The sequence below is a fragment of the Bubalus bubalis genome, chromosome 3, assembly GCF_019923935.1.
Source record: "Bubalus bubalis isolate 160015118507 breed Murrah chromosome 3, NDDB_SH_1, whole genome shotgun sequence".
NCBI lineage: Eukaryota > Metazoa > Chordata > Mammalia > Artiodactyla > Bovidae > Bubalus > Bubalus bubalis.
In genome coordinates this window covers 54,811,753-54,837,163 of record NC_059159.1, presented here as the reverse complement: position 1 = coordinate 54,837,163, position 25,411 = coordinate 54,811,753, and the positions used below count along the sequence as shown (strand labels likewise).

Below are 25,411 nucleotides of genomic sequence, written 5' to 3'. Positions count from 1 at the left end.
AGGCCAACAGAATCCTTTCAGGAGGGTTCCAGAATTTTCTTTGTTCTTGAGTACAGCACCCCCCGACCCCCACCCAATCCTCTTAGTTTTTTTGGCCTGACCACTTTAGAAATCCTTCCCTTTCTCTTTTTTGTCGAGTATGTGCCTGCTAGATAAAAGGCCCTTGAATAGAGGCCCTCGTGTACTGGGTCTTGGCCGCTGAAAATAGGCTAATTGGAGGTAGAAGCCGGTTGTCACAAAGGTGCCTGTGGCGGGGGTGGGGGTGGGAGGAGGAGGGACCCCGGGAAACGCCACGTTGACTTTTCCATCCCAGCCCTCCTCCTGCCTTTATTGCCAGCTGTTTGCCAGGATGCACTGAGGCTCTGTGGCGCCCCAGGCTGTGTCCCGCGTGTTAAGCACCTGTTTCTCGCTGAGCCCCAGGGGGCACATGAATGCATCTTGACCCCACAGTGGGGGGTCCGGGAGGGGCCGGGAAAGCTGGCCTGCTGAACTTGGACAGAGCACAGGCCCCGGGTTTCACAGCCGCGGTTTCTGAGGCCGAGCTGCCCAGACCTGTGTGTTGGTTAGTCCCTGAGCCCTCCAGCCCCAAACTCCGAGCAGATGTGGGCTTGGCCTTCCAGTTGCGTAAATCTCAGAGGAACTCTGCTCCCGTGAGCTCCCCAAATCCTTTGAGTGTTCCATCTCCCCTGGGATCACTGGGAGCCTCATCACCTGTGTGCTGTGGCCCCGTGTCTGTCCCGCATCTCTGTTTGGGCTGCCATCGTCCGTCAGGACCTCTCATCTGGTTTTGTGTGGCTTCTCTCCGGCAGCCCATCTCTGATCCACATTTACATGCAGTCTGCTCCCCACTGCCCAGGGGTGTCTGGACTGGTCCTCTGGAATTCCGGAGCGAGAAGTCCAGCCTCACTGTTCCTGCTGAAGTCACTCAGGTCCCCAAGCACCTCTGCTCTGGGGAGGGTGCCCCTGAGCTCCTTTGTGTGTGGGCCCTCCCTCTCCAGGCTTCTGGAATGACCTCCCTTTCCATTGCCTAGAAACCCCCACTCATTTTAGAGGGTCCTCTCACACGTCTCTTCCCCTGTCTTGGAGCCTCTCTCACGTCTTCCTTTTTTTTTGAGCAGTATCAGCTCTCACGTTTCCCTCCATGACCCTCCACTGGTTGCTTTATGATTGCTGACGTGTCATTTCCCCGGTCCTTCTTGGACCTGTCCCGTGTGCCCCGCTGGAGGTTTGGACGCTGAGGACAGGACTATATATGTCACTGCTGTCCCGTAGAACTTTGTACAATGAAATATACATTCCGTGCCGTCTGATGCGTATGGCCCCTGAGCATTTGAAATGGAGCTTGAGCAGCTGAATTGTCAATGACAAATAATTGAAGTGTAAGTAACCACATGTGGCTAGTGGCTGTCATGTTGGACGTTGCACATGTGTGGTTGTTTATCTGTATTTTCAGAAACCCTAGGACTGTGCTCTGCATGCAAAACAAGCCTCGTAAGTACTGCTGAAGGAAACAGGAATCACTTAGGTGTGGAATTATATTAGCTGTGTGTTTTTTGCCCATTTTCCATGCAGTTTGATTTTTAAGTTGGATTCGGTGGTTTATATACTTGAGCACCACCAATGCTTTGGGGCATACAAAGATGAATAAACATGGTCTTTTCCTGCGAGGAATTTGAACATGATGGGTAAATATGTAGTGATAATGGGAAGCCACTGTTCAGGAACAGTTTACATCCTGTGCGGGTGTAGAGACAGGAATCGTTTATGGTGTCTGAAGGGAGACGGGGGAATGTTTTAGAATGTTCGTTCATTCACTTAGCAAATATTTATTGACTGTCACTTAGACCCAGGTACTAGGAATATATCTGTGAAGAAAACAGACAAAATTCCTAATCTCACAAAGCCTCCTTTCTGGTGGGAGGGAGACAGAGGATACATAAAATAAGTAAATCATAATTGTTAGAAGATGATAAGACGAAAGAAGGGCTCAGGAGTGGTTGGGTGTGGAGTAGTTTTAAATAGGTTCCAGTTTTAAATAGGTTGGTCTAGGAGAAGGCAATGGCAACCCACTCCAGTGCTCTTGCCTGGAGAATCCTATGGATGGAAGAGCCTGGAGGGCTGCAGTCCATGGGGTCGCTGGGGGTCGGACACGACTGAGTGACTTCACTGTCACTCTTCACTTTCATGCATTGGAGAAGGAAATGGCAACCCACTCCAGGGTTCTTGCCTGGAGAATCCCAGGGACGGGGGAGCCTGGTGGGCTGCCGGCTATGGGGTCGCACAGTCGGACATGACTGAAGTGACTTAGCAGCAGCAGCAGGAAAGCCTAGTAGCCAAGTTGACATTTGAGCAAACACATTTGGACTGAGGCATGAGGGTTTGGAGAAGGGTGATGGGCAAAAGGAGGTGGCGGGAGGTTTCTGGGGGAGGCGGCAGCTTCAATGAAAGCCTGGGGGTGTGGAAATGCAGGCAGTGGCCACCAAGAGAGGCTGGCCCGAGGCATGTAGAGAGAGTGGGAGGCAGGCTTGCAGAGGTGGTCTGGAACCTATTAATAAAGGCTGAAACCTAGAAAACCGTGTTGATGATTTTCGAGGTCTCTGTAGATATCCTGTCTCTGATTAAAATATCAGCCCCCCACCTGCCACCCACCAAACGCAGTGGTTCCTGCTATTACTCTTCTCTTCCCGCAAGATTTCATTCCAAGTAGCTGCTCAGAAATTACTTTGATAAAGGGACAGTTAAGACTCAGCCATATTCTTATGATGAGATTTTTGCAAAAGAAAAGGTGTGATAAGATCAGGTTTCTCCTCTGGGTTAATTGTACCGTTGGCTCTTCTTGCCTTTCTGGGTCTCTCTTTGTGCAGACTGAGTATTCTGCAGGGCCCCAGGTGGCTCAGTCTCTGTGTCTTAGCGCATTCCTTTGACCTGGATCATCTTTGGGGCACAGAAAAGGTTTGGGGGAAGCAGGGAAGGAGCAGAGTAGAAGACAAAACAGGCCTTTAGCGGGACAGACTTGTGGCCAGGGAGAGGACTGCTGCATTTCCCAGTGAGTCTGGAGACCCGGAGACTTGAAGGATGGACCGGAAGTGAGTTGCCCTGTGCAGATGCCACTTGGAGAACAACTGTGCAAGACGATCATAGTTCCCCATGTGTCCCGAGTGTCAGAATTCCGGACTTCACACAGGAAGAGAGGAGTGCCCTTGGCCAAGGGCAAGAAGGGGTATTTTAAACAGATTGCTTATCAGCCTGTTTTCAGGTGGCTGCTTGGAACTGCTGATATCTACAATGGTAACCATTTCTCTCCGGAAAAACTTGACTCTTTAGACATCTAGCTTTCTAAAAGCAAAGTTGACCACTGCAAATGTATGGCAGCGTGCCTTGAAATGATAAATCACGTTCATGGTCAGCTCTTCAGTACCAGTTGCTGTGAGTGGTGAGGTTTCTGCCATATGGATGCTTACAGATGCCCGCAGACAGCGAGTCACTCCAGCGCTCAGCACCTCCAGGGGCCCATCTAGGAGAGTGGCTCCCATGGCAGCTTGGAGTTTGTACATGAACCGCACGTAGATTCTTGGTCCTGCAAGTTCTGAGATCAGTCGTGGAAAAGTGTGGCTGAGGTCTGGAGCCAATGAAACGGAGACCTGATTTGTCCTTACCTTACTAAACATCTTTATGGTGTTAAACACCATTGACGGTTCTCTTCCATTTGAAATGCCCTGATTTTGTCATTAGCTGTCATCGTGTGTGTGTGCATGCTAAGTTGCTGCAGTCGTGTCCAACTCTTTGTGACCCTGTGGACTGTAGCCCTCCAGGCTCCTCTGTCCACAGGATTCTCCAAGCAAAAATTACTGGAGTGGGTTACCATGTCCTCTCCCAGCTGATTTTTGGGACCCTGGGATCGAACCCACATCTTTTATGTCTCCTGCATTGGCAGGTGGGTTCTTTACCACTGGCGCCACCTGGGAAGCCCACAGTTATCACTGCTCTGTAACGGAAGGCTCCTGAATTTAGCAGCTTAAAGCAACCGTTGTATTACGCTCAGGAAATCCCTGGGTCAGGCGTTTAGACAGGGCACGACAGGAATGGCTGGTTTCTGCTTCATCATGTTTAGGACCTCAGACCAGAAGACTTGACATCCAGGGGGTCACTTGAAAGCAAAGGACTAGAATCACCAGCCCATCCCTGGTGCCTGGCCAGGGATGTCTGGAAGAGTGGAGCTACAGTGTGTGGTCTGTCCATGTGCCTGGACTTCTTAGAGCATGGCGACTTCAAGGTGGTTGGACTTCTTACTCGGTGGCCCAGGGCTCTAAGCATGCGTGTTCCAGAGAAAAAGATGGAAGCTACAGCGCTGCATATTTGTTTACTTAGCTGACCTGGGTGTTAGTTGTAGCTGAGGAATCCTTTTTGTTGCCACGTGGGAACTCCTTAGTTGTGGGACGTGGGATCAGGTTCCCTGATCAGACCTGGGCCCTCTGCATCAGGACTACAGAGTCTCAGACACTGGACCGCCAGAGAAATCCCTACAGCACCTTTTGTGACCCAGCCTTGAAAGTCACATGCCATCCCTTCTTCTGCGTTCTGCTGGTTGGAGCAGTCATAAGTTTCTCAGATTCAAGGGAAGGGGGCTAGACCAGGGGCCCTGGGCCACTCTGGGCAGAGCCGCTTTCTCTCATCTCTCTCCTGCTCCTTTGGCCATTGTTTAGGGTTTCCAGAAGATGTTGGGATTCCTCCCTGCTTTTACTCTACCCTCTCATCTCGTTCACTCTCATGGTTTTAGTGGCCACTAAAATGGTGTATTCAGTCTGGGTCACCTGGCTCAGTCTTTCTGCTGAGCTCCCAGACAGACACACAAGTTGTCCTGTGGACACTGCACGTTTAATACGTCCACACTGAACACATTTATCGTTCCTCTGCAAACCCCTTATCTTGGCTGGTGTTAATACCCTCATTGCCTCAGCCACCCAGTAAATTCAAAACTCCTTCCTCTGTCTCATCTCTGCATCTGGCCATTTACCCAGTTCTGATAGTTTTGACTCCTTCTCCTTCTTAAATCTCTTCTGCTTTGTTATGCAAAATATCCTTGCTTTAGTTCAGGGCCCCTTCATCTTGGACTGTTACGATAAGCTTCCAACTGTTCTTATAGTGTCTATTTTTGAGCCCTTCAATCTGTCCTCTGCAGAGTGACTTATTCTAAAACACAGAGCTGGTCTTGGTAATCCTGTCCTTCAAAACTTTGACCTCTTGTCTTCAAGATGAAGTCCAGTCTCCTTCGTCATGGTCTATAAGACTCCAGAGTCTCCCTTCTGTATCTCCCATCAAACTCTCCTCTCCACTTGATTCGTCGTGGTGCTAGACAAGTAAGGGTATTTCATGCTGTTATGACTGTGCCTGCCCTTCTGACTTGTCTTCCTGGGAAATTCCTACTTATCCTTGAAAACTCTAGTTGGGAGTCTCCCTTGTGAAGCCTTTTCTGACTCTTCTGACGTGGTTCATTGTATTTCCGTTTTGTTGTGCACACTCTTGTCCTTGTGTGTTTTTGTTAGACCTCTAGGAGATCTTCAAGGACAGACAACTAAATCTTTTCATTTGGGCTCCCAGGGCCTGATGGGGACCAGGTAGTCACTACTGTCTGATGTCAGATAGAATCATGAGCCAGTGACACAGACTCTGGTTGTTGTCACTGAATCTGTGACTGCCAGGGTTCCAGGCCCTTCCCTTGACCTTTTAAGTGGTTTCTTATCAGGGGTCACGAATTGTCCTTTTTATATATCAAGATGACTCTGCTGAATCACCAGAACAAGGCCTGTCTGACTCCATCCAGCAGGACCTTTCGGAGCAGCACTCTGTGCTGTCTCTGTCTCCTGAACAGGACTGTGGCCAGCACCTCTGCTTAGGAATGGAGCCTTTGATCTCCTGCAGCTTGTGTCCAGCTTAGCACCCAGGAATTACCCAGGGTCCCGGGAGGAGACGGGAGGATGCCTGGGGACCTTGAATCATCCACACACTGGCTAGTTCGAGAGCAGGGAGTATACGTTCCCTCTTTGTTCAACCTATATGTATTGAGTGCCTGCTGCATGCTAGGCATTCTTTTAGGGGCTAGGAATACAGAACACGCAAAATTCGGACCCTTGTGATGCTTCCATTCTGGGGGGTGACTTGCCTCTCCCTTACTAGGCTTCCATTCTCAGGGGAGCAGAGGCATCATCCCGACCACAGCTGATTTGGCCATGAGCCCGGACCTCAGGACCTCGTGCGTGGCAGGCACTGAACAAATGTTTGTGGAGGGAATGAATGAGTGTTGTCAGACAAATGAGGTTTGACTGGGCAGATTTTTCTTTCTGGAGGGAAAAGAGCTAGATTTTATGAAGCGCTTGCCAGGTGCAAGGTAATTTCCCTGTAGAAGACCCTGGTCTTCCAGGCAGAAGTGCCCTTCAGAGAGACCGGCGCCATTTGTCGGGCCGCGTGGCTGACTTGACAGCCCTCCAGAGTGAACTGCAAAACGAGCCTGCCACCATTTGGCCGGCGGCTCCAGGTCCCTGGTTACCTCTCTGCCTTCATAAACAGCCGGCCCAGCCCAGTTAGCTGGGGTTGGCACCTTGGGGGACGTAGCTTTTCCTTTTCTCTTTCTCGTGGTTAGGTTGGCCGAGCGCAAGTGTTTTAAATAGAACAGACCTCACAGCTATAACACATCTGTAACACTGCACATTTAGTCAGGCTCCTGGTGGACCGACTTCTGTTTGATGGGCGATGTTTTTGCTGCGACTGTTGTTTCCTTTTCCTCCCATATTTATCCCTCTGGAAAATAAAGTTTTCTTTTATGTGAGGATTTATAGAACTATGTTCCTGGCATGAGATGTGCACAGGCATGTTAGGATACCGGTGTCGTGGAGAAATACTACCTCCGAGGCACGTACAGCTTTTACCTCTTATGGAGAATGACCTTCTCACGTGGAGCAGTCTGTGACTCTTTGCAGGGTGAGGGGCTGCCTGGGTTAAGGCGGATGAAGACGCTGCTTTACATTGAGATGGCACCCTTTTCGCTGGAGCATCATCAGTCCTTGGAGGACCTTGGTTGCCCAGGACTGCTGCTGGGGGTGGGCTGATTCAGGGTAGCGTCTGAGAAATCCAAAGAAAGTAGACTCTGTCCCAGTTCGTTCTTAAATTTGAGATGACCGTCTCCCAGATGCTTTGCCTTTTGTTTTGTCTAGGGGACAGGCAGGGAAGCTTGGATTCCCACTCCCAGCCAAACTGAGAGAGCTCAAGTGGCTGGTGGGGCAGGGCAGGTGGTGGGCAAGAGGGACTTCGCATGCCGTCACTCCAGCCCCATGCTAACCGTGCTTCACGTGTTCGCCTTTTTCTTTCTGTTTCGGACCCTTGTCAGGGTCCCCTGGTGTATCTGTATCAGAGTCAAGATTCCTGGGTTCCTCATCCTGCTCTATCACTGCTTGGAGTGCTGGGGTTGGAAGCCGGCCCTCCCATCTCCAGAATCTCCAAGTCGGATGCTCTTTTCACCCTCAAGGATCTCTTTGGTTTACAAAGATCACCCTCCCTCTCTCGAGGGGTGAGACATTTAACAAAAGGTAGAGGGCCTTGATGGTGATTATCTTGGCTTTTCTTTCTCTGCAAACACTTCTGCGGGTCCCCTCTTTCCCCTCAGAGGCAGTTCCTTGTGGCTGGGTGGCAGAGACCAGACCGGTACATCCTGGGAGGGGAATTTGACATTTTTTATTTCTTGACAGGTAAAATTTATGGCCTAACAGATGGCAGAGTGTGTTTCCAAAGACGACCACGCCAAGGGTGCAATGTGCTTATCTCCCGTGCCTCCCCACCTGCCCCCACCGTCCTTCCCACCCTGGACATTTCTGGAACTGTGGGATGAACGGCAGAGCAGGAAGGGACCTATTCATGGGGGAAGTGGACCCCAGGCTGTGTGCGGTCACTAGATCGGGGTCTGGGGGCCTTCCTTCCGGTGCATGCTTTTCTCGCCACTCTTGTCTCCTGGCCAACCTCTAAGTGTTAATGTGACCCAGCCCCCCACAGTGGTCTTGCTCTTCTCTTTAACAACTGGTCAAAGAGTCGTTTCCCTCTATAAACCCCTTGGAGATTTTCTGTTGTTCCCTGCCTGACCTGGCCGCCTGTCTTTGCTTTCCAGCCACACCTTGAGCCCTGCAACCTTCAGGTCTGCTTGTAGCCTTTCAGCCAGCCCTGAAGATGCTGCGGCCTCTGCTGGGGAGGCCCTTCTCCCCTTCCTTTCCTGGCTCCCTCCTGCTGATCTTGAGCCTCAGGTCACGCCCAGCCCTGCACCCTCAGAGCCTCACCAGGCTGCAGCAGTGAGCCTGCTACTTGACTGAAAGCACCTTCAGGACAGAGACCGTGTCTTGGTCCACTTATCTGTCGGGGTGAATACGGTGCCTGGCACTTAGTAGGTCCTCAAAGCATGTTTGAATCAGAGTATGAATGAATGAATGAATGTGGCTTGCCTCCAGAGACAGTCCTCTGCAGTTTGTATTCTCTTAACCTCTTGGTCTTCATTCTCACTCTCTTGGGATTCAGCAGATGTTTATTTGAGCACCTACTGTGTGCCGGGTGCTTTTACATACTTATCTCTGGTGGTGCTTATGGCAGATCCGTGATGTGTAGGTATTGCCTTCACTTTGCCCATTTCTCAGCTGAAAGGGGCTCAAGCCCAAGGTTGCCAGTTCAAGCCCCCGCCTCCTTCTGCTCATCCCTGGCTCGTCCCTCCTCTCATGTGCAGTACGGTAATAGCGCAAAGTCTTTGCTTTTGTTGAGATCTCCACCCCCCGCCCCCCACTTTCTCTCCTGTAAGATGGCACAGGCAGCTTCTTGTGGAGCCCTGACTGTACATTAGAACCATCTGGAGAAATGAAAAAATACTGATGCCCTGGCTTCACCTTAGACCATTGAAGTCAGAATCGCTGAGGGTGGGTTCTGGTATCTGTAGGTTTTAGTGGCTCCCCAGGCTGTTCTCGGAGAAGGCAATGGCACCCCACTCCAGAACTCTTGACTGGAAAATCCCATGGATGGAGGAGCCTGGAAGGCTGCAGTCCATGGGGTCGCTGAGGGTCGGACACGACTGAGCGACTTCACTTTCACTTTTCACTTTCCTGCTTTGGAGAAGGAAATGGCAACCCACTCCAGTGTTCTTGCCTGGAGAATCCCAGGGACGGGGGAGCCTGGTGGGCTGCCATCTATGGGGTCACACAGAGTCAGACACGACTGAAGTGACTTAGCAGCAGTAGCAGCAGGCTGTTCTAAGGTGCAGGCGGGGTTGAACTCCGCTGTCCTCGGGGGAGTGCCAGGGAACCTGCAGCCTGGCTCAGCTCCCTGGATTAGGTAAAACTTGCTCATCAAGAACTGATTGCCATGTGCATCTAAAATATGTTAATGAAGGTAATCAAGGCTAAGGGTTAAGGCTGCCGTTTGTTCTTTTCATGAAATCAGGTGGAGGGCCTGGGGGATGGGACACCTTGGCTTCAGAGCCTGCCTGCCAGCCGGTTTTTATCCTTTCTTTCTCAAGAAGAGCTGTGTCCTTGATTCTGCAGTCCTCTCTGGAGCTGTCTTCCCCAGAGTCCAGTGGTGCCCAGCGAAGCCTGATTCTTCTTTACCGAGGGTCTGTCTCCTGACCGTCCTTCCTGACATGCTTTCTCGTCCCATGCCTTGAGCTTTCCTACGTGTCCTGTATTGGAGGACCCAGCAACTCTTCTGGTTCCAAGAAACTTTGAAAGGCTTAACTTCCTTTAAAAAGTTAATTAACTATTTAAGTGACGTACAGTTGATTTGAAATGCTGGATTAGTTTCTGGTATACAGCAAAGTGATTCAGTTGTCCATAAGCATATTCTTTTTCAAATTCTTTTCTATTATAGCTTATTACAAGGTATTGAATATAGTTTTTCTGGGCTATACATCGAGACCTTGTTGTTTATTTTATATAGAGTAGTATGTGTCTGCTAACCCCAATCTGTTTAACTTCTCTCTCCTCCTCCACTCTGCTTTGGTAACCATAAGTTTCTGAATCTGCGTCTGTTTCAGTTTTGTAAGTGTGATCACTTGTATCATATTTTAGATTCCACTCGTAAATGATATCATATGACACTGTCCTTCTCTGTTTGGCTTACTTCACTTAGTATCATAGTCTCTAGGTCCATCCATGAGGTCGCAAATGGCATTGTTCCATCCTTTTTTATGGCTGAGTAGTATGCCATTGGCGGAGAAGGCGATGGAACCCCACTCCAGTACTCTTGCCTGGAATATCCCATGGACGGAGGAGCCTGGTAGGCCACAGTCCATGGGGTCGCGAAGAGTCGGACATGACTGAGTGACTTCACTTTCACTTTTCACTGTCATGCATTGGAGAAGGAAATGGCAACCCACTCCAGTGTTCTTGCCTGGAGAATCTCAGGGACGGGGGAGCCTGGTGGGCTGCCGTCTCTGGGGTTGCACAGAGTCGGGACACGACTGAAGTGACTTAGCAGCAGCAGCAGTATGCCAGTGTCTGTGTGTGTGTGTGTGTGCTGTGTACATGTGTGTACATCCCACATCTTTATCCATTTATCTGACGATGGACCTTTAGGTTGCTTCCGTGTCTTGGCTACTATAAGTAGTACTCCAGTGAATACTGGGGACTATGGATCTTTTTGACTTAAGAGTTTTGAGGAGTGAGATTGCTGGATCATAAGGAACCTCCATACTGTTCTCCATAGTGCTTGCAGGAGCTTACATTCCCACCAGCCGTGTAAGAGGGTTCCCTTTTCTCCATACTCTATCCAGCATTTATTTGTAGAGTTTTTAATGATGGCCATTCTGATGGGTGTGAGGTGGTACCTCATTGTAGTTTTGATCAGTGAAATGCTTAACCTCTGAGTAGAAACCATCTCTCTGGTAGTTGCTACCCAAGTGACCTGCAATGTTTAAGGAAGAGTGATTTGGTAAGTAGGAAAGGATGGTTTGAACTTGTCACCGTAGCTGTGCATTCATCAATCCCGAGGACTGCACACGGGCTGGCTTCAGTTAACACTGACCATGGCTTTGAGCAGGGGCTCAGGCACCTCTTTCCTCCCAACTTGGCGCTGGGGAGGCTGGAGCCAGGGCAGAAGCCCTGAGCGAGGTTTGTGTTGGCAGTGTGGGCTCGAGGTAGGGCCGGCCTTAGGGGCTTGGTTGGAGGTTCAGGAGCTTCCTAAGGGCTGCGTTCTTGGAGTTAGGATTTCACATTTGCCGTCCCAGTTTGTGTTGTTCAGATCAGGGTCTTATGCCCATTTTTCAGAAGGCAAAGGTGACTCCCAGTGCCATAGAGGGACTTGACCTCTGGCATCTGATCAACCAGGGGGAGTTACTTGGTATGTTCAGTGTACACAGATGTGCTTGAAAGTGAGAAACCTGGGGGCAGAGAGAAGAATTTCAAATTGCTTCCTATAGATCATCTCTGTCGGCAGGATTACTGTGGACCCACGCTTTAGCCGAGACCCCTCACTGCGAGTCTCCCTCTGCGTCTCCAGGAGGATTCCACCCTGGGTGGGTGGATCGGGTTCCCACGGCTGGAGGGACATACACAGGTGGAAGGGGCTGAGTTCCTCCCAGCTCACCACGCTGTCCCTCCTCTTTCTGAGATGTATTAAGAATCTGCTTTGGCTGCTTGTCCCTGGACTGGGGCTTTGGAGGCACCTCTTTGGTATGCAGAAATGCACGTCTTCCTCGGAAAATTCAGCAGTAGCAGAGGGTGCTTGCTTAATTTTGATTAATACCATTGGTGTAAAAGAGGATGGGTTTGAATTGCCTCTGTGTGTTAGTAATCATTTGAACCCTGGAGAGAGTCTCTGGGGCCTTCTGTGTACTGAACCCCTCACTCTGTAGCCAGTGCTGGGGGCCAGGGGCTCTGAGAAGGATGGAGGCAGCACCTGTGGATGCAGAGCAGCTCGGTACCTGGAATGAGGGCGTGATGGCCAGCCGGCCACCTCGTTCATTCAGCATCGGATGACTCACGGGTCACGAACCTTAATTTCCTGTGCTTTCCAAGGCAGCACTCCATCTCTGTACCTCTCTCTGTTACCCCCCAACCCCCCTGTCTGAGTGCCACTGGCGAGGATATTACTGTCTGATACCAATCTGTGGACAGGTCACCCTCTCTGGCTGCAGCTGTTCCCCTAAGAGTAAGAGGAAGTAGTATTTTTTAAATTAGCCTGGGAGGGAGCCGGGCAAGGTCTCCGAGAGTCAGCTCCCTGCTGAAGCTGGCGGGCTCATCATTTCATTACAAGATCACGCTCTTTTAGGTGAGTTAACGTTGTTTTAATCAGAGGTAAGGTTGTAACCTGGCTATGTCGCCTAATTCTGTGTGAATTGTATTCTAGCCCCATATAGACAAAGGCTATTTTTTTCCTTCCACTTTTAAAGTTACTTAGAGTAAATGCCAAATTGTGGCCTGAACCCTAATGCTTTCTGGCTAATAGCTATAGATGGGGAGAGAGTGCTCTGAGGAACATTTAGGGTTATGAATGTGATTCGTTTCCTCTTAATTTCTGCAGTTGACAATATCACATATTGTTACAGCCTTTGTCCAGTGGTCAGGGTGGGTGAGTCAAGGTACACAGAATTAGCTGGTGGATGAAACAAGTGGGAAACATGCTTTCTTAGACACTTGGGTTTAAGTCCTGTTTGCATTCAGATTCTTGACTTAGGGATCTTTTTGGCCTGTTATATAAAAAAAAAAAAAAAAATCCCCAAACAACTTTAGTGAGACACAGTTCACATGCCGTATGATTTACCCGTTTGAAATGTATAGGCCAGTGGCTTTTGATCTGCTCACCAGTACGTGCACAGATCACCACGGCCAGGTTAGGAGCACTTTCACCACCTCACAAAGGAGTCACATACTCTTTAGCTATCACCTCCTGACTCTGCCCCAGGTCTAAACAATCGCTAGTCTACATGCTGTCTCTCTGGTCTTCCCCATCATAGTTCCGTATGAATGGAGCTGCACAGTATGTGGTCTTTTATGGCTGGTGCAGTGTTTTCAGAGCTCATCACGTTGGAGCATATGGCAGTGCTCCATTCCTTTTTGTGACCACATAATATTCCACTGGGCTTTCCAGGTGGCTCAGTGGCAAAAGAATCTTGCCTGCAGTGCAGAAGCTGCAGGAGACGTGGGTTTGCTCCCTGGGTTGGGGAGGTCCGCTGGAGGAGGAAATGACAACCTACTCCAGTGTTCTGCCTGGAGAATCCCATGGACAGAGGAGCCTGGCGGGCTACAGTCCATGGGGTCGCAAAGAGTCGGATACGACCCAAGTGATTTCCCACAATACTCCATTATGTAGATAGATCGCGTTTAATTTATCCATCCGTCTATCCATCCATCCATCAATGGGCATTCGGGTTGTTCTTTTTGATGAACGAACAAAGAGCAGACTGCTGCTGTGAATGTTTTGTGTGGAAGGTTTTGGATAGACATATATTTTAATTTCTCTTGGTATATAGTAAGACTGGAATTGTTGAGACCTATGATAACTCGACGATTAGCTAGACTGTTTCCCTAAGTGAATGCACCATTTGATCTGCCCACAAGCAGCGTCTGGCCTGCTGGTCTCGCATCTCGGCTTCAGAATTGAAAAGGGCAGAGTCAGACATGTTCCTCATGGCTCCCTCCCCACCCCCCCCACCATCTCCCTTTCCCCGGTTCTTTCTGCTGGGAAGTTACAAGCAGAAGTGTATCAGAGATTTCCCTGGTGGTGCAGTGGTTGAGAATCTGCCTTTCATTGCAGGGGACGTGGGTTCAATCCCTGGTTGGAACTAAGATCCCACATACTGTGGAGGAGCTAACCCCAGGCACCACAACTTGAGAAGCTCAAGCACTGCAGGGGGTGGGGATTATATATATATAGATAGATAGATATAGATATAGATATGTATGCTTTTTAAAAAGGTGTAGGAGATTCAGCAAATAAGAAGTTTGAGGAATTCCCTGGTGGTCCAGTGGGTGGGACACCACATCCCAAGGCAGAGGGTGGGGTCTGATCCCTGGTCGGGGGCCTGAGACCCCACGAGCTCAGGGTTGGGACGCCCCATTTTGGGACTCCGGGCTCTCGTGTGCCTGCACCTGTGTCCGCGGCTGTGGAAGGGAGGCTGGAGCTGGCTGAGGGCGCTGTGAGGCCTGAGGATGGCCGCGGTGGGGAGGGCTCTGCCCGCAGCGGGGACAGAGCGCTTGAGCTTGAAGGAGGCGCAGGCACCTTCACTCGGGGGAGGGCGCCTTTGGCCAGGACGGGGCCTGCCCTCGCGTCAGACCCGGCCCTCTGCCTGCGGTCAGAGATGCTTGCAGCCGGTGGATCATTTCTCCTCAGGCTGGCTCTGCTTCTCTGACCCCCTCGCCGCCTCACCTCACGCTTTGAGGCAGAGCCTTGATCCCCGCCACAGTGGGTGTGCAAGTGATGAGTGTGGCCTGCCTTTCTTGGGAGGCGGATTCGGCCGGTCACATGCGGGCTGTAGCTTTCTCCTGCCCATCACGTCATGGTGGAGGGCCCTTGTGGACCACAGTCCGCTGTCACCGAGGAAAGGGGGGCTGAGGTCACGGTGTCTTGGGGCCTCCCCCAAGGCGGTCTCTGTGTTGGTTCCTGGGGCTGCCACACTCTGGATGATGGAAGCAGCAGATGTGCTCCTTCACAGTTCAGCAGTCTAGACGTCAGAGGTAGAGGTGTTGGCAGAGCCCCTTCCAAGGTTTTGAGGGAGAAACCATTCGTTACCTCTCTCGTAGCTTCTCAGAGCTGCCGGCATTCCTCGGCTCGTGAACACGTCTCCCATCTCTGCCTCCATCTTCACACGACCATCTTCTGGTTTGTATGTGTATGTACCTGTGTGTGTGTATGTGAGACCCTTCTCCTCCTCTAATCAGGACTCCTCATTGGATTAGGGCCCATCCTATAGGATAAAGGTCCATCTTGTCAAAGCTATGGTTTTTCCAGTTGTCATGTACGGATGTGAGAGTTGGACCATAAAGAAGGCTGAGTGCCAAAGAATTGATGCTTTTGAATTGTGATGCTGGAGAAGACTCTTGAGAGTCCCCTGGACTGCAAGGAGATCCAACCAGTCCATCCTAAAAGAAATCTGTCTTGAATATTCATTGGAAGGACTGTTCTTTGTCCACCTGATGCAAAGAGCCAACTCATTGGAAAAGACCCTGATGCTAGGAAAGATTGAGGGCAAGAGGAGAAGGGGAAGACAGAGGATGAGATGGTTGGATGGCATCATTGACTCAGTGAACATGAATATGAACAAACTCCGGGAAGGAGAGAGCAAAGGCCAGGGAAGCCTGCTGTGCTGCAGTCCATGGATTGCAAAGAGCTGGACGTGACTTAAGAGTGAACAACAACAGCAGCTTCACCCAGGCGCTTTCATCTCAAGCCCCTTTACGAATTTTGCCAGCTGCAAGATCCTCTTTCTAGATAAGATCACATTCTGAGGTTCTAGGTGGACATGAATTTCAGTAGACCCAGCACACCAATGTAGTCTCTTTTCCACATATGAGTCTAGAAATTTCTGGAGAAGATTAAGTTCCTGACTCGTGTTCTGAGTCTGTGTGTTAAGTGAGTTTTGCCTTTGGATTCAGAAGTGATGGTGATGGTGGTGGGAGTGGGGGTGTTAGTGGTTGGCGAGAGTGGTCGTTTACAGGGAGAAGGGAAGAATGGAAGAAAATATGGAGAGAACCTGGGAATTGTAGAGGGCAGGTCTCTAGGAAGAAACACTCTGGAGGATGGGGCCATGGGGCCTGGGACTCCTGTGACCTCAGTCAGCCCTCTTGGAGCTTCTTTACCATAGAAGGTCAGGCTTAGTTCTCAAATGCAGAGTTGATGATACCATACAGTCTTATCCCAGGTTCTGAAGAACAAGGTATTCACCAAATTTAGAGTCTCATATGAAATCGCATGGTGTCTGCCAGCATACCAGTTCTCTCTTGTCTCTGTCTTGCCTTTAACTAGCCCGTGAGTCACCTTGTTGGGACTTGATTTTTTCATCTGTATAATGGGGATAATGAGCAGTCAGATTTGCAGAAGCCCACCCACTGCTAGCATTCTAGTGTCCTCTGGGGGCTCCTTCAAGCTCGGGGTTCCCTCAAATGGGAGAACATCTGCAGAGAGGCCATGTGCTTGGGTGGTGTAGATGTCTTGTGCTTTTCACTAAGGGGAATGTGAACTCTTTTCAGGAACATGGTTATGGCAAGAGCTGACTTAATTTCCCTGGGCCTCTCTTGCACCCGTTTCAGACTCTACTGAGCTATTTTCTGCCTTTCCATGCTTTTATTAGGATCACAAATATTTGTTGTTTTTTCGTTGTTTTCTTGGGTGAAGCTAATATCTTGGGCCAGTGCTGGTGGGGTTAAATTTCCCCTTCAATCTCATCAGAAAAGATTCTAACAGCCCCACCCTCTGCTATGAGTACACACACACACACACACACCCCTGCTTTATTAGATTTTATAAAAGTAAAACCAGTGGCTCCACTCCGAGTGACCATTTCAGATGGAAACACATTTTTCAAAAGAGAGTTTTTGAAACTTAAAAAAAAAAAAAAGTCAGCTCTCTGGTTAGAGGCAGGAAGGTGGCGTGTCCTTTGCAGCCCTAGTTAGCAGCTGGCTTTGGCCAGTTCGTATGTGTAAACAGCAATTTTCCAAACTGGAATGGATGCTGGGGTTTTCTTTGTTGAGCCAAGAGGTGCATGGAGAGCAGTGATGTTTAGTTAAATTATGGGTCTTGATGCAAAACTTTGCAGCAGTGATTTGTGAGAGCCTGAACCCTCCCCACCCCCTTTCTGTGCTACACACACACACACACACACACACACAACACTTCCCAGAATGTGGCCCTGGACCCTAAAAGGAGGCATCTGTTGGAGGAGGGGCTGTCCCCAAGGCTGCAGGGCTCTTGCTCTGGGTGGGTATCTCGTGTCTCTCAGAGTGAAAAGCATTCACATACCCGAAGCGTTTTCTTGAGCCCTTCCACCAAAAGTGCCGAGGCAAGGACGTTTCAGATCCATCTCCTGGAGGGTTTCAGGCTGAGCTCTCTCTTGTGCAGGCGGGTGGCTCTCTCCTTCAGCCCTTCCGCCAAAAGTGCCGAGGCAAGGACGTTTCAGATCCATCTCCTGGAGGGTTTCAGGCTGAGCTCTCTCTTGTGCAGGCGGGTGGCTCTCCATCAAGGTGCACTGTGTGTGTCAGTGTGGAGGCTGTGGGTTGGAAAACAGGTACCCGAAGGGCCTAGCACAGGAAGGAAGCACGAGTGGGTCCCTCCTCTGTGTGCAGAGGACTTTTCTAATTAATTTATTTTAATTGGAGGCTAATAACTTTACAATATTGTGGTGGTTTTTGCCATACATTGACATGAATCAGCCATGGGTGTATGAGTGTTCCCCATCTTGATCCCCCCTCCCACCTCCCTCCCCATCCCATCCCTCAGGGTCATCCCAGTGCACCAGCCCTGAGTACCCTGTCTCATGCATTGAACCTGGACTGGTGATCTGTTTCACATATGATAATATACATGTATCAATGCTATTCTTTCAAAGCATCCCACCCTCGCCTTCTCCCCCAGAGTCCAAAAGTCTGTTCTTTACATCTGTGTCTCTTTTGCTGTCTCGCATACAGGGTTATTGTTACCTTCTTTCTAAATTCCATATTTATGCATTAGTATACTGTATTGGTATTTTTCTTTCTGACTTACTTCACTCTGTATAATAGGCTCCAGTTTCATCCACCTCATTAGAACTTATTCAAATGTATTCTTTTTAATGGCTGAGTAATACTCCATTGTGTATATGTACCACAGCTTTCTTATCCATTCTTCTACAATGGACATCTAGGTTGCTTCCATGTCCTGGCTATTATAAACAGTGCTGTGATGAACACTGGGGTCCATGTGTTCAGTTTCAATTCTGGCCCAGCGGTAGGATTGCTGGGTCACGTGGCAGTTCTGTTTCCAGTTTTTTAAGGACTCTCCACACTATTCTCCATAGTGGCTGTACTAGTTTGCATTCCCACCAACAGTGTAAGAGGGTTCCCTTTTGCAGAGAGGACTTTTTATAATACCAAGGACTAGAGAGTCAGGGGCCAGCAAGTTACCAGGCCTGCTCACTGTTTCCAAAGGCAGAAGAGGGTTAAAGATCTGGGGGTGCTGCATGGTTCCTGGGGTAAATAGAAGCCAAGACTCAAGGATGGGGAATAGAGAGGTACCCCCCAAGGCATGTACACACACACACACACGCAAGAACACGCATACGTAGAAGTGAAACCTGGACAGTACTGATGGGGATTTGAGGATCTTCCTTCTTTAAGAGTGCCTGGAGACCCTGGATGCCACATCTCTACCCAGCCCTCTTCCTGCTGTCCTGAGCAGTCATGGAGGTGGGAGAGAAATGGGAGTGCGTGTGATTCCAGCATCCTCCGCTGCCCTCTGCGTCCCTCTCCAGAGTGCAGATCATGGAGCAGCGAGCAGCCCGTGTGGCAGTGACGCCCCCAGAACTGACAAAATGAAGCGCTCCCGTTTCCCGCAGCGCCCCTGGCGGGAGGGGTCACTTGCAGAGCTCCCCGCCACCTCTGCGCTCCCCTCCTGAAGCCACGACGTCGGCGAGCAGCTGACCAAGGGTTGCCCGTCTTTCCACTGGCCTCTTCATGTTCGGAAGGTTTTGATTACATCGGTCTCCTTTCAGTGTTTGCTGAAGAGTGGGACCCATCTCTGCAGCTGAGCTGGTTCCTGGAGAGGATGTTTTAGTCACTTGAACATTTTGGCGCATTGTCTGGGGCCTGGAATTTCTCATCCTTGTTTTAAAAATAAAGTATTTTAAAGACTGTTTTGGGACTGTGTAGATTTATAACTGAGTGTCTTCCCCAGCATTTAGGGCTCTGTCCTGGCAGGTTTATGGCCGTAGGGCAACAGTAGAGGGTGTCAGAGGGGACCTTCTTGTCTCACCAGTTACTGGGGAATGAACGTGCTGTTGACTTCTGTTATTTAGAATGAACACATGTTGGTCCGTGTGAACGACTGGAATAGAAATAGGGCCAGCTGTCTACACCCACCTGGCTCTACACCATGTCTGAATGAGACCATGGGGTTCGTTTCACGAAATGTCTCTCCAGAGTCGCTTTAAGTTGAGAATTCCACGAGTGCATGTTTGTAGATCACGTTAGTGTTTCTTTATAGATATTTAATTGCTTTGCTGGAGGTAAAAAAAAAAAAGGAATGAAAAATATAAAATGAAACTGTTGGGCGTCTTTGCCAATCTGAAACCACGTGGAGATGCTGGAAAGTGCTTTTGAAATGATAGTGGAAGAGAATGGGGCAACAAGGGTTGATTTATCAAAGTGTTGGATAAAAGATTTCTTTCCACTGCCCGTTTGTTCTGAGCTTGAAGGATGGATTTAGTAACTGACTTTGAATTCAGGTACAGTGACCATGTATTTAGCATCTCTGAGGTGTCCCAGTAGACACTTTGGCATATGTTATTTAATTTAAGAGGAATCTTGTGTGGTAGGCTAATTATTATACCTCCATTTTAAAGTGGATTAAACTCCATATTACATTAGAATGTAAGTTCTAGCACTTTGCTCGTAGTATTATCTGTTGAACGAATGCATTGGGAAAGTTAGGTTAGTAAAATTTGGTGATTAGGGAGTGTAGAGAGAGATTTAAATGAGGTGAGGGCCTGGTGGAGCCTCACTGTGAAGGTGACCTTGACCCCCCAGGGGGACTGATGGATAAGCAGGGAGACAAGGAAGGAAAGGAACAAGGAGCTAGATAAGGTGCCTGCCCGTTGGCCAGAGGAGCTCAGTGGTGTGGACACTGGTGGGATCTTCATAGAATGTCCTCATGTACAGTATCTCATCTAATCTCTTGTTCATCTGAAAAAGATGAAAAAAATAGTAAAGGACGATTTTAGACACACGTGCTAACCACTGCCTGGCGGTCCCCAGCAGTGAGACATATGAGAGTCATCAGGCCATGTGTCCCCGAGACAGTGAAGGACGTCTGCTCCGGGGGTGTTCCGGGTTGGGCTCGGTCCGCGGGCTCTGGTGGCCTGGGTCCCGTCTGGGAGCCACTGAGCTGAAGTGTGAGGGCCTGGGGTCAGGGAGCCTCCCCGTCGGGGCCACCCGGCCTGCAGATCCGGGAGGGTTCAGGGTTAGTTGGGAGCTCTGGTAGAGGACCGCCGTGCAGCGCGCAGAACCCAGCCCGGAGTGGGTGCTGTCTGTGGTCACACTCAGACTGAGACACAGAAGCCGGGTCCCCAGCGCCTTTCACACTCCTTAGGACGGTGTGTCTTGAGGGCTGTGTCTCGACTGTTGGGCGGGGTTGTTGGTTCCTTGTCTCCGCAGATGTATCCGGAGACTAGGTGATAAGTGGTCCAGGCAGCCACGCCCCCCAGACTCGGGTGTCCTGCATTGACTTTTCATACACATGTGTGATGTGGTGGGTGGCTTTTCTTTTAATGTTCTCAGATTCCTCTCATTGATTTGGTTTAAGATTTCAGTCTTGGTTTTCTTTGTATGTTCTCAACAAACATCCCCCCCCCCCCCCCGGCTTGATGGAAGTATAATTAACAAATAAAATGGTGAGATACTTAAAGTGCACAATGTGACGATTTTTAAAAAATGCTTTTATTTGTTTGTTTAATGTTTGGCTGTGCGGGTCTCCATTGTTGCGCAGGCTTCTCTCTAGTTGCAGAGAGCAGGGGCTCCCGTGTAGCTGTGGCGCTCGGGCTTCTCACCGTGGAGGCTTGTTGCAGAGCACACCTCCAGGATGCTCGGGCCGCAGAAGTTGCAAGCCCCGGGCTCCAGAGCGCAGGATCAGTCGTTGCGGCGCACGGGCTTAGTTGCTCTGCAGCATGTGGGATCTTCCTGGATCAGAGATTGAACCTGTGTCTCCTGCCTTGGCAGGCGGATTCTTTACCACTGAGCCCTCCAGTGTGATGATTTGATGTGTGTGTGTGTATTGTGACAAGAGTCTACCCGTTGAGTTAAGATGTTGTGTTTTTATTGTGTGTGACTAGACTGGGGAGATCCTGTGTCCACTGAGTTTTACATTTTTTTTAATTTGATGTTAAAGAGAAACCAAACAAACAAAACCCCCAAACCCACGTAGCCTAACTTAGTTTTCAGAATAAAATTCATTTTGTCGTCTTTCACTCTTCCATGTAACATTTTTGGTCCCGCTCTGAAGAGCTGACATCACTGAACTTCCACCTCCTTTTGCTTTGGGACTGGTGGGATTTTGAAGGGGGACCATTTCAGAAGTTCATTTGTTTTTGCATCCAGCAAACTTCAGGTGTGGGCTTCTGTGTGCCTGGCCCTGTATTTGAACTGCAGGGTATCCTGAGAGGAGTCAGAAGACAGCCTGGGGGAGGAGGTAAGGAGGGCAGGATTATCACTCACTTGAGCACCAAGTGGAAAGTAGCGAGTGTGTGAGAGGCAGAGGGGCACGGCGTTAGGGGGCTCGGAAGTGAGAGACACAGCTTCTGTGTGGGGCGGCCATATAGGTATTTGGCATTTTGGAGAAGAGCGTTGCATCTTGGAGGGTAGTCAGCTTGGCATGGGAGGTACAGGCGTGGAGAGGTCTCCCAAGGAAAACCTGCGTGGACAGAGGTGGGGAGGCCTGGGGACCAGCTGGGCTTGACTGAGTGTAGGACACGTCAAGGGGAATGGTGAGAAACCCCGAGGGACAGGAGCCCTGGGGGTGGGCACGAGGGGCTGACCCTCCCAGTGCCTGTCCTGTTGGCAGACACAAGCCAGCACCCGGAATGGCTCCGTGCAGGCAGTCTGCACAGAGTTTTGAATTACATGTGAGTTTCTTACTGACACATTCTGTGGGTACTTTCTGGGCAGCGTGTCTTTATGTACATAGTTCTCCTTTGTTCGCATCTCTTCGGTTTAAAATAGCTCTGACGTGTGACTTCACATCACAATGAAGCTGTGTGTTATGGCCAGTGAGGCTTTGAAGTCCACTCTCCATCTGCATGAAACGCCAGCTTTCAGGTTGCGGCCTGAAGGCCTAAGGTATTCCTCGTGACTGTCTCTGGCATCCTGAGACGTCTGAAGGGCCTGCTCTGAGCAGCTGAGATAGTCCTCACATCGCCTTCCTCTCTGGAGAAGTATGCAGAGAGGCTTGTTCAACAGCTCGGTGAGTGTGGCTTCAGATAACCAAGTTAACCCCTGTCTTCCTCTTGTCATTTCTTGCAGATGGTCACAAGAACAAAGAAAATCTTTGTAGGAGGACTGTCTGCGAACACCGTGGTGGAAGATGTGAAGCAGTATTTCGAGCAGTTCGGCAAGGTAAGGGGCGTGTGGGGCTGGGGCAGCCTCCTCTGTCCTTCAGAGTGGCTGCTGTGGCCCCGGCCTTTGCCACAACTGTCTCCTCCAGAGCCTCGTCCTTGGACTTGGCTGTCGAGATGTGAATGGGATTCGGTAGGAGCTGAGATGGAAGAGCCTGGCTTGTGGGCACGGAGCCCCGTGCGCTGACAGGAACAGACAGAGCGGCCTTTGAGTGCAGTTTCACCGGCCTTGGCTGGTCGTGTGGGGCCTGGGCCGGGAGCTGACGGGGGCAGCCCCGGCTAGGGAAGGGACTCTGAGCTGGGAGTCACGGGGCAGGAGCTCCCGCAGAAGCTGGTCTCTGCATCGGCACTGGGCTTCGTTCTGGGCCTTTCTGGAGGATGCACTGAGAGAGGAGGCTCCCTGGGGACTGAGCCCTCCTCCCCTGTCAAATGCCTGAGGAAACCCAGGGAAGATGCTGGGCGCGAACCTGTCAGGATGTCCAGGAGACAGCAGTACGATCATCCCCTGGGCTGTGCCGGGGGATTGGGCCCGGAGCGACTCAGGAGGCCCCAGAGGAGTCAGGAAACCGAGTGTGAGAATGCGTGAGTCAGACAGACAGACAGGGTGTGTAACCGTGGGTGATTCATTCAGCCCCTTTCTGCTTGGCGGGGAGGCACGGCCTTAGAGGGTGGGTTCTTCCTGAGGGGGCCCCATTCCTCAGAGGACTGTTTCCCCCTGGCCCCCACAGGGTGGTTTGCGGGGCGCCGAGCCTTGCTGGCTATCATGCGGCGCCCCCCCGTGGGCTCTTGTGTCCCAGAAGGCTGGCGGGTGAGTGGACATGCAGGCCCGCCGCCTGTGTGTCTTTGAGCAGCTGTGGGCCCGGTCCTGGGTCCACAGGCGCGATGGGCTGCTTCTGCACAGGCCTATGTCGTGTGCCCCATGCTCCCGCCGCAGGGCGGGAGTGCAGAGGGCTGCATGCCCAGGGTCCTGGAAGACACTGTCCTAAGCTCCGTCACTCGTTTCCCCCATGACACCCGTCACGCGTGCCCTGGGTGGCAGAAAGGCACGGCTGCCCACTGGCCGGCCTGAAAGTTCTGTGCTTTCATTCCTTGCCCGCAGTGATGGCCAGCTGGGGGCCCATCTCCAGGAGAGGCCTGTCGTGGACTCCTCTTTGGGAGGCGGGCTTTGACTCCTGGTTAGCCTCAGAACGGGAGATTTTCCTGTTTCTGGCGTTCATCCGTTTCTGCATGGATGGGAGACCATGCTTCCCAGAACCCAGCCTCCTCCCGCCCAGCCTTGCTTTCTGAGTGGCACTCAACTGCCCTTCCGGGTCGGTTATGAAAGGCTCCTTCCCCACGGCACTGTCTGGCATTGCCAGTTGGGGGCTGATTCATTCTGGCGGGATAAAGAATAGCTGAGTGTGCTGATGTCCGTTGTCTCGCTGCTCTTCAGGACTGATTTAGAGTGCCAAGGGGGATGGGTCCATCCCCAAGCCCCGCCCTGCCCAGGGAGAGAGATTGGAAATAATTTAATGAGACAAACACAGCTTGCGTAATGGAAGGCTCTGGAGTGCCGGCCCTCGTTGCTACTGTTTCCGCCTTTAAAACCAGGCTGGGGGGTAGTGTTTGCAAACATGAAGTGGGATTTCTTTTTCGAGCCGTAACCTGCCTTGGAATCTCATGGGCCAATTTGCGGATGTCAGGAAAGTTGATGCTGCCCAGATGGGCTGTTAGAATATCCTGAACAGGCTCGTACTTGCCACATCTCCACACATGCCCGGCGCTGGTCTCTCCCTCTCTCTCTCCTTTCTCTCTCGCTCTGTCTTTCCGTTGTCCTTCATTAGCACTTAGCGCTGTGACTCAGCCCGTGGGCCGGTGGCAGGAAGTGGCGAACCCGCAGCAGCGGCCGTCCCTACTCTGGGAACCGCATCCTCTTGTCTGCAGACGGCCACAGACTGTCTTCCCTGACTTGGCACTCGCCAGGTCCAAAGCTGCTCAGTTAGTTTTGCAGTAATATCTGCGGATTCCAGCAGGATGCATAAACCTACCAAGTGTTTTATCGAAGGACTAAGGAGGCCTTTGAGCATATCCCAGCCCTCACACTCTGTACACTCATGTGTTGGTAGCCTGGTGCGCCAGTGTGCTCTGCGGGTTAGCTGAGTCTGTATTCACAGGAGCTTGTTCCTTGTTTGGCTGGTGGCTGGTGTGACTTGTGTGTTCCCTAGGGTAGGGCCCACTGCCTCTCAGGATTCTGGTATAATTCACTTGCGTCCAGAAGGATTCCAGAAGGGGAGACCCTGCTGCTGGGTCTCAAGGGCCATGAGTGAGCCCTGCACCTGTGAAAGGAGTAACAGTAAATTGGCAGACTGAGGGAGACGGAAAAAACACACGCACACACTTGCATAAGGTTTGCTCACACACCTGTGCACACTCCCCACTGTGTCAGGTTGTTCGGGGATCTTTTCAGTTGGTTAACTGCACACTGCTGCTGCTGCTGCTAAGTCGCGTCAGTCGTGTCCCACTCTGTGCGACCCCATAGACGGCAGCCCACCAGGCTCCCCCGTCCCTGGGATTCTCCAGGCAAGAATACTGGAGTGGGTTGCCATTTCCTTCTCCAATGCATGAAAGTGAAAAGTGAAAGTGAAGTCACTCAGTCGTGTCTGACCCTTAGCATGGACTGCAGCCTACCAGGCTCCTCCGTCCATGGGATTTTCCAGGCAAGAGTACTGGAGTGGGGTGCCGATGCCGTCTCCTAACTGCACATTAGGAAGGTGTAATTTAATGAATAATTTAGCGAGTGCGTGTTAAGTGTTGGATAGGGGCCAGGTCAGGCTTCCCTGGTGGCTCAAACAGTAAAGAATCTCTCTGTAATGCAGGAGACCCAGGTTTGATCCCTGGGTCTGGAAGCTCCCCTGGAGAAGGGAATGGCAACCCACTCTAGTATGCTTGCTTAGAGAATTCTGTAGACAGAGGAGCCTGGCAGGCAATAGTCCACGGGGCTGCAAAGAGTTGGACATGGACTGAGCGACTAGAACTTGCACTTTCTTTCTTCCTTGGGCCAGGCCATTGACTTACATTATTATCTCACTTAATTCTTCTCTGGGGTGCTGGTGGGGGCCCTGC

General features: G+C 50.8%; 1 protein-coding gene across 2 annotated transcripts in view; it reads left to right on the top strand.

The window, feature by feature from the left end:
* Nucleotides 1-25,411, top strand: part of MSI2 (musashi RNA binding protein 2) — a 232,919-nt gene that overhangs the window by 100,422 nt on the left and 107,086 nt on the right. The window contains exon 6 of one of the 2 annotated variants that reach the window (XM_045164963.1): nt 22,218-22,310. The exons of the other annotated variant lie outside the window; for it this stretch is intronic. Coding sequence (XP_045020898.1) covers nt 22,218-22,310 — 93 coding nt within the window. The remainder of the gene's footprint in view (nt 1-22,217; nt 22,311-25,411) is intronic. 2 annotated transcript variants of the gene reach the window in all.